This window comes from Gymnodraco acuticeps, unplaced genomic scaffold (genome assembly GCF_902827175.1).
Source record: "Gymnodraco acuticeps unplaced genomic scaffold, fGymAcu1.1, whole genome shotgun sequence".
Taxonomy (NCBI): Eukaryota; Metazoa; Chordata; class Actinopteri; order Perciformes; family Bathydraconidae; genus Gymnodraco; species Gymnodraco acuticeps.
Window position 1 is genome coordinate 263,522 of NW_022990631.1, and position 16,055 is coordinate 279,576.

Here is a 16,055-nt window from a genome sequence, read left to right on the forward strand (position 1 = left end):
GAATAGCTGACAAATCTAATGATGAAGCTGTTCCAAAAGCTAATCAACAACGCCTTCCGTCATACAGTGGTGTAGGACGGATGAGAATAATACATGTATACGAGTATTTCTTACAGCACTTGATAAAAGTGTGGGAGGTGGCTTTGATGGCCTATTTATGTTCACAAGGTGCGAAGAGACACTCATATGTGTGATCATGCCTTCTGAGTGTGTGTTTCATAATGCCCTGATTTTCAGATATGGGTCAAAGACATGAGGAGATATATATTAGTGATTTCAATCAGGAGAGACTTCATTTTGTTTAAAGAGCATTTATTGACACGTCATATGATAAATGTTAAGTCTTTGGCGATTAGACCCCGATCCTGAAATCGTATATCTAAAGGGGGAAATGCAGCCGTGAGCATATAGGGAACCCCCCTCGCCAAAATGCGAGGGAGCGAGGGAGGGTGCACCGGTTCCGGCGCTGTTGTTATTAGAATCTGGTGCTAGCTGCTCTAACGGATATAAGAAGAAGATGTTTCTACAATAATGTGGAGGAGAGTCCTCTCCAGTCAGACTGAGAGGCTGATAACCACAGCTTAGTGAGGTAAAGGACTCTGAGTGTTTAGATAGTTCACTTTAGTCTAAGTTATCTCAGTGGGTCTCAAACGTTTTGATCACAATTTATGTAAACACATATTTCCAAGGCACTCCTTTATAATTATTGAGATAAACAGGTTTGAAATCATTCCAATGTATACTATAGGACAGTAACCAAAAATATCCTTTAACACTGGAAAGATAAAACAAATGCATAAATAAATAAATGTTAAGGTAAAATAAGATATGAATGAACAACATAAATAAAATAAGTTACATTCATTTGTTATTGGCTATGGTAGGTTATTGGTTATGTTCACATACTTATTTGATTACATCCACTTGTCTAAGATGACAACAGAGACTTTCGACCCAAAACCAGCTGTTGACTTGTGGATGCAAGCAGCTAATCGCAGACTCAACCAGAGAGAAAGTAGTAGGCCTACATCATCAGCTACCATGTCTGACAGAGAGGAAGACAGTGAGGAGAACAGTCAGGAGGGAAGTGATGACAGCTTGTAGGATTACTGGTCGTGCTAATGTTGTCTTGTGTTCACCTCTGCATGTGTGTTCTGTGTTCACCTCTGCATGTGTGTTCAGTGCCGTGTGTCTGGCAAATAAAGTCAAGACCCCTCAAAAGTTACGGTTTATTTCATTTTAAGGATGAGCACCAAGCAACATCTCCAGGTGCTCCTTTGAGAACCAGGGCAAAAAAGTTATGTGCACCCCTGGTTATAGTTATAGACAACGCCCGTGATGAGCTGATTATATGCAGCTGCGGAGTGAATATATATACCCAGTCTTCCTGAAAGAACTTGCGCTGAGCTTCATATAAGTGTTTTTTCATCCAAATAAATCAGATGTGTTCTTAAATATGTTATATGCAACCATGATTTCCCTTAAAAATAAAACATTCCCTGCCAGCTGTCAGTAATCTTTAGTGTTTATAATAAAAAGTAAATGCATTTATTTAGAGATTTTGTTAAAAGTGTTCATATATTTTTGTTTAATGATGTCGCTATTGCATTCCTAAATTAAACTGACAGGCTAATCTTTCCTGTAAATTGCATAAAATTCAGATAAAATGCTTTTAAAAAAAATACTGTTCTGCTGCTTTGTTTTATACAGTGCCTGTAGCTCAGTCCGTCCGTTTTTGCATGTGTGTCAGTTTGTCTGCTGCTGTGAATATTATCAGTCAGCGGTTTGTGTCTGTGCAGGATTGAGTTCAGAGTTCACATCTCCTGCACCGCACTACACTAAGGACATGGACACTGATAGACTGACCGGCCTGTAATCCCCTCACACATGCAGGTTGTATTTTGAGGCTGCATACTTCAGGCTTGGCTTAAAATACAACGTCGGCTATTATCGGAACAATTTGGAGGACAATCCTGTAACCAGAGTCATTCAACTCTGAGATTAACCCACTTCTATCAGCAGCCACTGTATCCAAATGCAGTGTGGACTAAGAACTCTGACCTTAATAATGCTACAAGCACTATGCCACTTCTATGCAGTCACTAAAAAACCCTTATAAACGTATTATACTCATAGGAGAGTATCGGTCTGCAGCAAATCTTGCAAACTACTAAGCTTATAGTTTTTGTGCAAATGTATAGCTGTATTCTCAAGGACCTCTTGTTGTTGTGGTTATATACATTTTTGAATCAAGCTTTGTTATTGATTGTTTTATACCGTTATTGATTGATGACTCCTCACTACACTTAAAGGGCCGGTAAAAGACTCAAGTGATCAACAGCTGCTTCTGCATAATGACACTTCTAGCATTTCCTCAGGCCAAACGGTCAGGCCTAAAATCTCAAATCCATAGAGAGGTTCTGACTTATTTTGAACTGAAGCATGTGCAGTTTAATTATATACCAAACATGTTATGATCAACTAAAGTAAAGCCAATACAAGATAAATACATCCAGTTGTTGTTATCTCTGCTGCTGCCATTGTGTCTTTAAGGGAGCCGGGAGTCACAATAAAGTGAGATTCATCTCTTCATTGTTTTGAAAGGCAGAGGAAGACACATGCACCTGGTAGAGATTTGCACTGACTTTTTGTCATTTGTCAACACTTTTATGCAACAATGACTGGCTAAAGTTCTGGGAAGGGACTGTTGCCTCACAGTTATCAAACATAGGTTGTGTCACTGTTTGATAACGCCTTATGTCGTCTGACACCCAAGGAACTGATGTGAGGGGCAGTGACAAGAAGGGACATGTTCTTCTGATAAAAATGATCCTGTCACAGTACAGAGTGTGTAATAGCTTAACAGGAATACCAGCAACCCTAAACAAATGTTGGTGAGTGCAGCGGATTGGTCCAAAAGCACAACTTGACTACTTGATCTATGAAAAATGCAAGTAATGATTTTATTTTGAGGTTTTCATGAAACGAAAAATGTATGTCAAGCATTTTTGTCACACCTTTTAATTTCTTTGTCACATAACTGATGTTCCTGCTGTATGACGGGTGAAGCCGGTGACATAACAGGCATAACTCCAGCAACAAACAGAGAGAATGCCTCTCAAAGACAAAATCCCATGGGTTAAACATTTTGTTCCTAATCAGTTAAATTAACCACCTCAGTCCCTGGTAGAAAACCACACACACACCAACACGGTGGTGCATTAACAATACTTATGTGAAATATCTACATTTTGTAAAGTTGGGTAGCCTACTTCTATTATTGCCTGGTACCTCACTAACTAAGACTGTAACAACAATGTTGTGAAATATATATATTTACCAGCGACGTGCAGTCAGGGGAGGCAGAGCCTGTCATACTCCAATGTAACGGAAAAACAACTAAAGAAAAACTAAATAGTAATAATAATAAAATGGCTCCACTGATCTGTGTTGTAAATGTGATTTATGTATGATTCCAATCGCTTTTTATAGTCAAAATCAGCAAATTTGCCGAGCTCCGCTACAACTACGGGTAGCGATGAGAAGTGAGGCAGGGACGAGCTCTGCCTCAAAAACTGGCTGGAGCGCGGGCACTAATTTAACGCGGGCACTTATTTTGTGAGCGCGCTCAAGCCAGTTACTGTGGGGTAAGGTGAGGCACAGATGAGCTCTGCCTCACCTCAGAATGCGTCACCCCACAGAAACTATCTGGAAAGCGGGCCCTAAGCGCATGCCTGCACCATCTCACTGTATGTCACCAATGTAATGTTTGTAGATCCCTCTATTACATTTATCCTCGCCATCCATGGTCTCTAAATAACTTATTTCACGTACATGATATTTAGGCTCCCTGGTCTCATCATACAACGGCAATGAAAAAAGCACCTGGAGAGGCAGCCATAACCTCTGCCGCACTGAAGGGGGCGCACGTGAGCCCACAGGTTCTTGTTGCTACTGTTATTCTACGCAGAGACGGTAGCAAACAACAAACTAGACTTTTGAAACTAGAGGAAGATAAGGAGGACTTTTACAAAAAAGTATTAGAGATTGTTGTCCAGAAGGATAGCATGGACTTCATCTTCAAGTGATCCCCTGTGCAGATAAGGGTCATTCCATTGCACAGCAGACAAAACTTGTGAAACAAATAATATCATATTATTATTAAACATGAATTACACTGAATAACTTCCTGAAATGAGACACCAATACACTTTTGAGTAGAAAACCCCCCAGCTCAGTGCCCCACCCCACCCCCACCTCGGACTCCCACACTGACCCGCCAACTGTTCAATACATTCCCGCATGCAGGTCAGAAAGGCTCCGGCCGCCGACACTGAAACTGTTAATTGCAGATTGTTTTGTAATCGGTTTCCAAAACGTCCAATCAGAACAGCTGGTCGGCGTCACATGACACATATTTTACGTAACCGTTTTTTCCCTCCTGCGACGTTCCATTGAGAATAATATGGACCTTCCAGGACTACATCATGAGCCAGCACTGTAGTCAGCCAGTACTTCCAGCAGCAGACGAGTGATCAGACATTGGTTAAGGACTTCTGAAACTGTTGGTCATGAGGACAGATAGTGAGAGTATGCTTCAGCTTGCAGCGGAGGCTTTCCAGTCGAAAAACTTCGACCTAGCTGCAGATATCTACGAGTGCCAACTAGCGGGTCTGAGAGATTCAGGGAGCCGGCGGCAGGAGCTGATGGTGAAGCGGGCTGACGCGCTCGCTTTCGGGGGCAAATTCTCCGAAGCTCTAGATATGTACCGACAAGCCTCGGAGACAGACAGACTGGGACCGGTTCACCTGAGCAACCTCATAGACTACCTGGCGAGTAATATCAGAAGGCAAGCCGGGGGGCACAGGACCCCGAGCAGGGCAGGTGAGGCAGGGGCGGAGGCGGGATGCCCGGGAGTCGGTGCTACAGGTTTCGAACAGTTCTCCTGCCGGATATGTCTGAGCTTTCTGTTCGAACCGGTGACTCTGCCGTGCGGACACTGCTTCTGCAAGAAGTGTCTGGAGAGGGAGAGGAAGGAGAAGGAGCGGCCGGGGGTCTGCAGAGAGTGCCGGGCCAGCACCGGGGAAGAGGAGGTCCAGAGTTACCGGGTCAACGTGGTGCTTAGCAACCTGCTGGCCAAGTGGTTCCCGACCCCGCACCAGGCCGGCCGGCTGCGGCGGGAGGGCAACGCGCTGTACGCCGAGAGGAGGCTGGAGGCAGCACTGGAGAAATACAACCAAGCCATAATGATAGGTAGGACAACCATTGACTTGTATTTTTGAAGAAAGTGTTACAAAGTGACGTTAATTAACAGAATATTTTCTGCTTCGTATGTGTCTTTGCTAAATAAGCTACTTTAACCTGTTTTTTAACTGTTTTCCTCAGAGTAGCCTACATTTTGCTACTGCGTATGTCATTATGCAAAAATATCTTTGCCTCTAACTTCATGTTTTTACTTTTACTCTTCAGTATTACACGTTGTTTTGTTACATGTAGAATGTCAGTTGACACACCATTGAGACATAACATCTCTGTTATAAAATGACTGTTTCATACGTGTGTTACTTACACAGTGTGTGAGTAGCTGCCTCTGCCACAGAGCCATGTGTTGGATAACACGGTTATGTAGGCTGGGCTAGTGGACCAAACATTGCGTAAGCACGTAACCCGCCCCCCTCAGCTCCCTCATTGTGTAACTACAAACAATGACTCAGGGAGATGTGGTCAAGGCTAATATTGCAGGTCAACAACACTAGGAACACAGCCCTACGGGGGTTTCATATTGGCAGAGGTAGTAATGACACAGGTGAACTGTGACCTACAGACGGGATTATGAGTACGGAAATACCCTTTAATAGACACAGATGTAATATATATTTTAGGATCAATACTCTGGAATAGAGCAGTCACCGCTCATGTTGATTGTGTAATTTTAAACATCAAAAATATATTTTTTTCTATAACCGGTTTTGCTGTTTAAGTGTTTATCAACCTAAATGAGACTTACTAAAGATAACCCACATACCTTGTGAACAATTTAATGTGCAGAAGAAAGCAAAGCATGCATCTACCTAGAGATTTGCATACTCACTCTTTGACAGGTGTAGTTGGTTAGAGATAAACAGTTCCTTTATGAAACTGGAAAAGGTGAAAGGTCCCTTCTAAAGGCTTGTTTGGTAGAGATGGTGGCCCATGCATTGGAGCTCATTCCCCACTGCAGGTGACCTGGGTTTGAATCCAACCTAAGGGCAATTTAACTTCCAGCTGGTGCTGCAGCGGAGATGCTCAGACACCAACAATGCTGCGTAGTTAATCTGCGTAGCTCCCAAAGGCATAGAATCAGATTGTTCTGGTATGTGTCCAGAATCTTAATTTGCACCAACATGCTATTAAAAGTGATCCTGTGTGTTTGGGAAAGCTGATAAATAATGAGTCACACAGAGTGATATAACTGGCTTCAAACTGCAATGACTCGCAGAATTGTCCTTTGAATCTGGATGGCTGCTCCATTAACTGCGTCACTCCGACTCATTTGTGGTTATAACTAAAGGCAAAGGAACACTTGCTTCACTAAAGAAGGTGCAACCCTAATCAACTTGCTAGTACTTGCAGAATCATTGCCTATATTATTCTTTCATAATACATATAGGAAATTAAGTATAAAGATGTGTCGATATTTAGTGAAAATATATACTTTTTTGGTTGTCTGCATGATTCAATTTATAACTGGTGCATTTCTTATTTTATGTTACATTTATATTTTAGAGTTCATTTTAAAGTTGGATCTGGATTAATAATTGTTCTTCTAACCAATTTTTACAAGGGAAAATAAACTATTTTAACCGTGTAAAATAATCTGCTCCCATCACACATTTCTGTTTTTCTTTCATGGTGTAAAATGCATCCTCTGATTCCCACATGCTGCGCATTTGCATAGTCTTTCTAGTTATGAAACCTAACATGTGGGTGACCTTGATATTGCTGCATGGTTTTGTAAGGCAGCACTTTTCTTTCATAACCTGTTTTATAACGTGGAAACTGATCAATTCAAACATTCTTCCTTTCATGTAACTCTGATTCTTATATCACCAGCGACATCAGCTTTGTAGTAGGGCTGCTCGATTATGGCAAAAATCATAATCTCGATTATTTGGGTCAATAATTGATATCACGATTATTAAAAACGATTATCCATTTACTTTGAAAACATCCATTGATTGAAAAAAAAAAAATGGAACAGTATGTTTTTAACAGTTGATTACCCTGAACTTTAAGTATAATTCAACTGAAAAACCAATAAAAAAATAATCGTTTAATTTCGATTATGTTGTTTTCATAATCGTTGCAAGCCAAAATCGTAATTGCGATTAAAATACGATGAATTGAGCAGCCCTACTTTGTAGGCCATTAGAACATAAGGATGTGGTAGATGAGGCCATGCTTTCTTTTCTTTTTTTATTGAAACAGTTGCCTCAGTATTGGGGTCACTAAACTGACTTGGTATGTCATGGTTTTAAGCTGATAGAAAGAGTTCTTAAACCAAAAATAATTGACTAGTTCATTGACAGAATACAGATTTACACTATATTAATATTATATCAACTATTTCAATAGTATACAAAGCAAAAATGCCCAAACTTTAAATGTGGAAATATACTGTATCTCTCAGTTCTAAACTGTAAATGGAGCATCAAAAGCAATGTAAAGACCTGCATGGACTCTTTAATAATGACACATATATTTCAGAACATACAGTTGCAGTTGTGATGGATTCTTTTAGGGCGGCCTGGAAGTTAGCACAGCAGGGGCTCCCGCCACAAAAGGCCAATGGGTTTTTCGCCTAAGTTAAAGGCGGACTCATGTTCGGCGTGATGCCGTTTAGTCACTTGTTAGCAACCTCTTTTCTTATGACACATAGCAGCTTCAGACATTGCCCAGTGGGGAATTTACCGACATATTCTGTCATAGAAACATTTAAAAAATCTCTTAAGCTTGTTTCAACATAGCTTTTTTCCCAGGAACCTAACCAAAAACTCAACATTTAAAAACGTTGACTTTAAGACGAGGGAAGAGGTCAAATGCAAACTTATTTCCAGGTTTAGACTCATTCCTGCTCCACTCTATTGCATATGATGTTTCTCCTGACTGGTTTAGTCTTGTGCAGCCACATGGCATGCCAATTATTTGGCCACAGCTAGGCGTCATGCGTTCATTGTGGTGACTCTTTTGTGCCAGGGTGTTTGCCCCATCGGAAGGCCGGTAGTCCTAAAATGCTAACTAATTCCTGCACCACTCTATTCTCTTGTAACAATCTACCTATGGTTACTAACTGTCCCTTCTCTTCTCCACAGCACCCATGGACCACATACTGTTCAGTAACCGCTCCCAGATCCACTCCAGTCTGAGACACCATGAAAAGGCTCTGAGAGACGCAGAGACGACCTGCAGACTCAGGCCTCACTGGTCCAAGGTACGGCCCACAGATTGATCTGCATTATTAAACGGGTTTATGTTAGTGAAATGCAAACCGCTCTTGCGTGTGGTTGGATAAGTGATGTGTGTTCCTCCCTCCTGCAGGGTCATATCCGTAAGGCGCAGGCTCTGGTGTCTCTGGGCAGGACGGAGGAGGCTCTGAGGGAGAACCTGCTGTGTCTGTCCATAGAGCCCGACTGCAGACTGGCCAAGACCGAGGCTCACAAGGTGAGCACAACATTATAGAGCACACCTACAGATGCATATCAATTCAAAACATATGTATTCCATCTTTCATTCATCATGTCATGTATGTCAAACATTTCCTATTATATTTATTATAGATTATATTTATTTTTCACTGATGAGAATAACGTAAAAAAATAGTTTTATTTAAAAGAAAAATGTACACCTTTTCGTTAATTTGAAGGACCCCACAGTCATATTCAGTGTCAAACATTTGTCTTTGTTTTGTGTAGTATTTTTGAAAGGAGAACATGACATACTGCATCAGCAAAGAGTATATATTATAATATTGTTTTAAATGTCAGCAGAATAATCACATCACTGTTTATTGTCTTCTCTCAGCTCCTCAGTGATCTCCTGGCTCCGGTTACAGATCAGGTCCCTGAACACATCTCCGACTACACCAACATACTTTCTTTAAGAGCTCACATCAAGAACAGCATCACCACGCCCTCCCAGGTAAGAGCTGCTCCACCTCCAGCTGGCAGCAGTTATATAAACAAAAACACTGAGGGGACGTGAGGATTCATTATCTTCTCCTTCCATCTGTCTCTTAGATGTTCAATCCCAGCCTCATGTCTCTGGCACCTGAGAGATCAGACGTTGGTGACGGCAAAGGTCAGATGAAGCCTGAAGTCAGGAGTCCGGACCACAGTTTCCACCTTAAAAGAAAATGGAGCAGCACAGAGGAGAAGGGAGGACAGGAGGGAAGAGGAGATCACAAGAGAGCAAAATCTGGTGAGCTTCTTAGTTTGTGCACACGCACGAATGCACTCTCTCAAGCAGCAGCAAGTGTGTCTTATCTTGTATGTGATCATGTCTCCATTTAGAGCCAGCAGAAGTTAAGAATCTCATGAGTTCTGCAGATGTCTTGGACCCGACAGATCTGGAGTGTTCTCTTTGTATGAGGTGAGATGTACAGCTTGTAAATCCTTATAGACACCCACCATGCAGCACATCTGAATACTTGATTAATCACATGGGACATTGGGTTTCATGACAGTCGCTCCATTCAAGAATACAATGAAGTAATACTCTTGTCTCTATGGTTTTGACTAATTGTATTTTCCGTGTGTTTTCCACCCAGACTTTTCTACGAGCCGGTGACGACGTCGTGCGGTCACACGTTCTGTCTTCGCTGTCTGGAGCGATGTATGGACCACAACCCAAAGTGTCCGCTCTGTAAAGAGGAGCTCTCAGAGGTAATATTCCCCTTCTAACAATGTTATTTAAACTTGATCCAGTATATTAGCACTAAAACCATGTCAACATCATAACTCAGAGTATCTATTTTCCCCAATGTAAACCATTGACTTCACTGTAGAACTCATTGGGGTTATTTGATATGAGGTAGCATGGTGCCAGAGATTGCTATGGAACTAAAACACTTTGCAATGACATGAATGTAACTGATAGTGGAAATGCCATATGTTCAAAAGGACTTTGGTGCCCAAACTGTGTTTCATTTGGATCAGTTATGTCATGGCTGTTACCTAACCGCTCAATATGTCATTTTCTGGGCCTCAAACACAAACGGATTATGTCACGAGGCAAAATGAAAAGCAAGCCTCTACATGAATATTGTTGCAAAATGTTTCTGCAACGATAAACACGTTTCTAAGAGCCTTTCTGTCTGTGTCTCTCCCCAGTTCCTGGTCCAGAGGCAGTACTGTAAGACAGTGCTAATTGAGAAGCTCATCTTGAGGTATTTCCCCTCAGAGCTCAAAGAGAGACAGAAAATCCACCAGGACGAGATGGCAGAGCTCTCCAAGTAAGTGTGTGTCCTCTTCTGCTCTCCAGTGTCTTATCCTCAGGTTTTATTTGACTGTTATCACAGATTATGGTTCACAGTGGACTGACATAGCTCTGTGAATATCATGTACTGTTGTTTGACCCACTGACCTACAATGTGACACACTGATCTCTCAGCGTGCGTCACCTCAGGCCTCCAGTGTCCCCTTACTGAAGCCAATGATTCTCTTCTCATATTTAGCCAGTATTTTGTTTTTTTGCTTTTTACATGTCGCCTTAAGATTAGTTTTGAGGAATGATGCAACAAAGTTTGAGCAGTTGTTCCTAGATTGAGGACATATTACGCTCATTTTCAGGTTCATATTAGTAGTGTCTCTAGTGGGACATGTCTACACGCTTTAATGTTCAAAAAGCTCTTTTCTCATACTGCCTGTGCTGCAGCACCTCTTTTCACCCTCTGTCTGTATATATACATGTTCTTGTACCTGCTGTGCACCCCGTTAAACCTTTGGTCCTTTCTTCTTGTCTCTCCACAGTCTGAACAAGAACGTGCCTATATTTGTGTGCACCATGGCCTTCCCCACTGTGCCGTGCCCTCTCCATATCTTCGAGCCCTGCTACAGACTGATGATCCGCCGCTGCATCGAGGCGGGAACCAACTGCTTTGGCATGTGTCTGGGAAACGACCTCAAAGGGTCAGTGTTGGAAACTACCTCTGTGTAATTGGTTATTACGTCTCTAACACACATCTATAAAGGTGTGTATCCATACTGATGATGACATTTCTCCATCTGCCTCCAGGTTTGCAGACTACGGGTGCTTGTTGGAGATTCGGGATGTGCAGTTCTTCTCCGACGGCCGCTCAGTTGTGGACACCATCGGCATGCGGAGGTTTAAAGTCATCCAGCACCGCGAGAGGGACGGATACAACACAGCTGATATAGAGTACCTGGAGGATGTAAAGGTATGAAGGGGAAAGGGAGAGGATTGAGAAGTAAAGCTTGATAGATAATTACCAGAATAGGTTCATCTAACTCAAATGGTGTGTGTGTGTGTGTGTAGGTGGAGGGCGTGGCGGAGCGTGAGCTGCAGTCTCTACACGACTCGGTGTACGACCAGGCCCTGGTGTGGGTCAACTCCCTGAAGAAGGAGCAGAGGGAACGCATTGAAGGTCACTTTGGACCCATGCCTCAGAAAGACTCTAAACTTCAGGTAAACACAAACACAATTGACAAAGGCACAACGAAAATATTCATACTTCTTTCAAATGTGTCTTTCTATCAAAATGAACCACTGAAACCATGTTTTGGACTTATACTATTAAATCCAATAATAGTATGACACTATACTATTAAATCCAATAATAGTATGATACTATAATGTTAAATCCAATAATAGTATGACACTATACTATTAAATCCAATAATAGTATGACACTATACTATTAAATCCAATAATAGTATGATACTATACTATTAAATCCAATAATAGTATGATACTATACTATTAAATCCAATAATAGTATGACACTATACTATTAAATCCAATAATAGTATGACACTATACTATTAAATCCAATAATAGTATGATACTATAATATTAAATCCAATAATAGTATGACACTATACTATTAAATCCAATAATAGTATGATACTATACTATCAAATCTAATAATGTTACTATACGATCCGATGCTATATGATTCGATAATATACAATACGATAATTGATATGAGATAAAACCTTCAACAGCTCAATTGACAGATCAGTTTTTATTTTCCTAGCTCTATTTGCACATCAACAAGGACAAATATTTGTGTCCAAACACGGAAACAGACATTCATCAAAACACCACAATCCCTGAAGGCAATATCCTCAATGGCCTTTTAACATACATTTGTTCTGGGATTAAACTTGTGTTTCATCTATAAAATCATAGGGCCCTGTTAAAGCAACCATTATTCTCATGAGACCCAAATTGAAACACACCTCCTAATATTTCTCCTTTCTTTGTCTCTCCTCCTCCTTCAGGACAGCCCTAACGGCCCCCTGTGGTGCTGGTGGCTGCTAGCAGTTCTTCCGTTGGAGGGCCGAGCCCAGCTTCCCTTCCTGGCCCTCACCTCTCTGAAGGATCGCCTCAGTGGCATCCGCAAGGTGCTTCTGTTCATGGCTCACAGCAGGCTCCGGTGACATGTTCCATACTCAGCGTTCACCATGCCTGGATAATGCAGTAACCCCCCACCCCTGCAAACAAAACCCCCTCCTCACCGTCCTGCAGTGGACCTGCTGTTCTTCCTCTTTTTGGATGCACATAAAACTGTTGCACCTTCCTTGATGTAGCGCCATGGACTCATCTTCACGTCAAAGATTGTTGATTGTTATACATCGATATCTTCCACTCGTGACAGCTATGTTCAGACAGGACGGGGAACATCCAAAACGACTGATTCAAAAACAATCTTCAACCTCCATTGTTACATTTCTTGTCGCTGTTACAATACGCACATAATATAGTGATACGTTTTTGTCCGACAGACAACAAACTGTGGTGCTCATATGTGTTTTTTCTCCAATGTTGCCTTTTTGGCCTTCCTCCATTTTGTAAGTCTTATGCTCTTCCTCTTGTGTAAATATTGTTGAAAACAACAAACTTTTCAGACTATGATTCCTCCTGTCTGAACATAGCTTCAAAGCAAACTCCTGAGAAAAGACTTACACATTCATGCAAGGGGCGAATGTACATTCAAATTCTGCAAGACACCAAGCATGAATTTGCCTTTTTGTGTAAATAAACTCACTTCTGTTGCATCATAATGCTAATTCAGACATAATTCATCGGTATGCCCATTTCTAATTGAATACATCTGCAGTTAAACCAATGTGTTTCCCTTTTTACTATAACTTTAAATCTTTTTTTGGGCTGCTATTCTGTCTTCCCTCCGTCATTCTGATCCCTGCCTAACTCCATCTAATGCAGCTGAGTAACATTTTGACAAAGGCGTGCTTTGAGGCATTAGGCGCGTTCACACCACAGTACTTTTCCCACTTTAGTTCCGATATAGTTCAGAAATGTTGCGTTCACACCAAAAAGAGCTGGAACTAAAATGATCATTCATCAGAACTTTTTTACCCCCTTTTCCGTCCCTGCTAGAGAGCAGGTACTTTCGTGGGAGAAAAAGGTTCCTATGTCTGATTGGCTGGGCGGATTGCAAACCACGCCCTGTAAAACTCCCCAAAAAGTTTTGTGAAGCCGCCATTTTATTATCCTCGCATTAGCATTAGCATTAGCCCAGCGCAGAAACGCAGAGAGACTAACTCATGGCAACACAAAAGAAAACATGGGAGCGGTTCATGAGAACTAAAGAGTTCTCATGAACTAAGTTCTGATTAACCTTTGTGGGAAAAGTACTGCGGTGTGAAAGCGTATTGTGTTTTATTTATCAATTTGTGTCTTATTTGTCATCATTATTTATTTGGCGTTATTTATGCATGTAGTGACATTGTTTACATTTGAGAGAAAGGGATGTTGAGCTGCTTATTTTCCAAAGGCTTTGAAAAAAGATATAAACATTTCACCCCATAAATCATCGATAATACCCAGGTATCTGTGGGGTGTAATTACTAAAACACTATTATACAACCAAACAACATGGCTGCCATTAAAGCACTGACCAGTAAGCTGTAGTTGGGGGAGGACTCTCTTCCAGGCCTCACCTTTTTAGATCACTGGTGACCAGTGTTGGGCAAGTTACTTTTAAAAAGTAATAGTTATAGTTACTGCTCTCAAAAAAGTAACTAGTTATTTTATTAGTTACTAAATTGTAAAAGTAACTAGTAACAAGTTACTTTACTTTAAAAATAATAACAATAAAAATACAAGTTTTTGTGTTGTTCTGTGGCACAGTAAGAGAAAAGACAACTCCCCATCATTGTAGCAATTATCATTATGAAATAGTGGAACAATAAAACACAAAAGTGCGATTTAAAAAGACTTGGCTGTTTAGATGGGTCATTGCCGGTGGTTGAGACGGTGGGGTCTTTGGCGACTAGTTGTTTAGCCCCATGTACATTACTTAGGTGCTTCAGGAGATTGGCATTTCTGTTTTTCGATGTGGACAATGCTTTCTGTCCTGCACACAGTTCACATTTTACCGTAATATTTGTTGTGTCCTTTATCCCCACAAATTGAAAATAGTGGTTATATTTCCAAGTTGCAAATGCGCTGCTGCTCTCGCTGATACTTTCCCCATAAGGCAAGACCCGCCCAACTCTGTCTCTGATTGGCTTACCCTGAAACGTTACCCCGCGTGAACCAATCATCACTCCTCTCTGGTTACTTTCACTTTTCCATGGTACTGTGAGAAAACATCGCTGTATTCGCCTGTAAATTACATCCGCAGGGAGATTCGGTTCAGTTCCATCACATAATGTAACGCAGTAACACACCCATTTAAATTACAGTAACTATAACGGCGTTACTTAATGGGAATAAGTAACTAGTAACTTTGTAACGCGTTAGTCCCAACACTGCTGGTGACACAATCCCCCCACAATCTGAGACATCTCAAATGTTGATTTATTTGAATTCCCTCTTTATAGCAGAGACACAGTATTGCAGAGAGCAACACCTTGATTTTTGATTCCATTATGTCCTACATTTATTTATTCTGACTTATTTTGCACTTCCACTTTGAGTAAGGGAAAGAAATGCCTCAACATTTGGATTACCACATAATGAAGTGTATTCTTTTGTGTGGTGAGCATCATGTAGCAGGCCAACTATACTGCAAAAGAGCTCTGATTTGATGACTTTGATTGATGTGTGCTATGAGTAAAGGCCAGTGCCTTCTGTCCACAATGAGAAAGAAGTGTGGAACCTTTTTGTATTAAGTACTACATACCATTTGAAGGTGTATTTCCCATTGTTATTGGCATGTATGCATTAAAAGCATGACTTCCACAGTATGGGAATACAATAACATGTGAAAAGGATGTGGTATGAAAACATATTGAGGCCTTGCTGCTGTCTGTGACATGACTGTTTCTACATGGCTAAAGCTAATCTCTGGAAGAATGCAAGAGATTGATGAGCTTTGCCTTCAAATCTTTGATTTTGTAAACATGTGTTTGATGTTTCTATCAATAGGTTTTTTTTTGTTTTATAATTGTGTAAATTGTTGTGTAAGCGCACAGAGATTATCAGTCAATTCATCCACATTTATAATTTTCTATTACCATGGCCATGTAATGCTAATAAATGGATCAACGGATTAAGTGTATACACAATATTTTAATATTTTAGCCATGGATATTTTGTATTTAATTGTCAAATGTTGCAATATTACACAATCAAAACTCAATGCTGAATTATAGTTTGTGGAGTATCTCTTGGGTCATGAATCATGATACAATAAACTATAATGATATTATCCGACTGAACAAAACGTGCATTTATCAAACAGGTTCGTTTTCCACTGACCTTATTTCGAGCTATTTTCCAAAATCCTATGGAGAAATCCCATTGCTTTGTTGTGGAGGGAAACCGAGCGCAGCTTACTTCCGGGTTTTAGGACGCGTCACTGCAAC

The 16,055-nt window shown here is 40.9% G+C and overlaps 1 protein-coding gene across 1 annotated transcript; it reads left to right on the forward strand.

Annotated features, from left to right (window-relative positions):
• The first annotated feature begins 3,996 nt into the window (after window positions 1-3,996).
• LOC117554710 (LON peptidase N-terminal domain and RING finger protein 3-like) lies at window positions 3,997-15,739 on the forward strand. Its single transcript, XM_034229195.1, has 12 exons — window positions 3,997-5,253; window positions 8,352-8,470; window positions 8,578-8,700; window positions 9,061-9,177; window positions 9,276-9,456; window positions 9,549-9,627; window positions 9,806-9,920; window positions 10,368-10,489; window positions 11,007-11,165; window positions 11,272-11,434; window positions 11,533-11,682; window positions 12,501-15,739. Exons 1-12 carry the CDS (start codon window positions 4,572-4,574, stop codon window positions 12,657-12,659), a joined length of 2,169 nt encoding a protein of 722 aa, XP_034085086.1. The 5' UTR covers window positions 3,997-4,571; the 3' UTR covers window positions 12,660-15,739.
• The last annotated feature ends 316 nt before the right edge of the window (window positions 15,740-16,055 follow it).

What these genes read in the sequence shown, in the direction of transcription:
- LOC117554710 (XM_034229195.1), top strand. Translation starts at nt 4,572, where the DNA reads ATGAGGACAGATAGTGAGAGTATGCTTCAGCTTGCAGCGGAGGCTTTC. An exon ending in TCAGGCCTCACTGGTCCAAG is followed by an intron (nt 8,471 to 8,577) that starts GTACGGCCCACA and finishes TCCCTCCTGCAG; the next exon opens with GGTCATATCCGTAAGGCGCA. An exon ending in GTAAAGAGGAGCTCTCAGAG is followed by an intron (nt 9,921 to 10,367) that starts GTAATATTCCCC and finishes GTCTCTCCCCAG; the next exon opens with TTCCTGGTCCAGAGGCAGTA.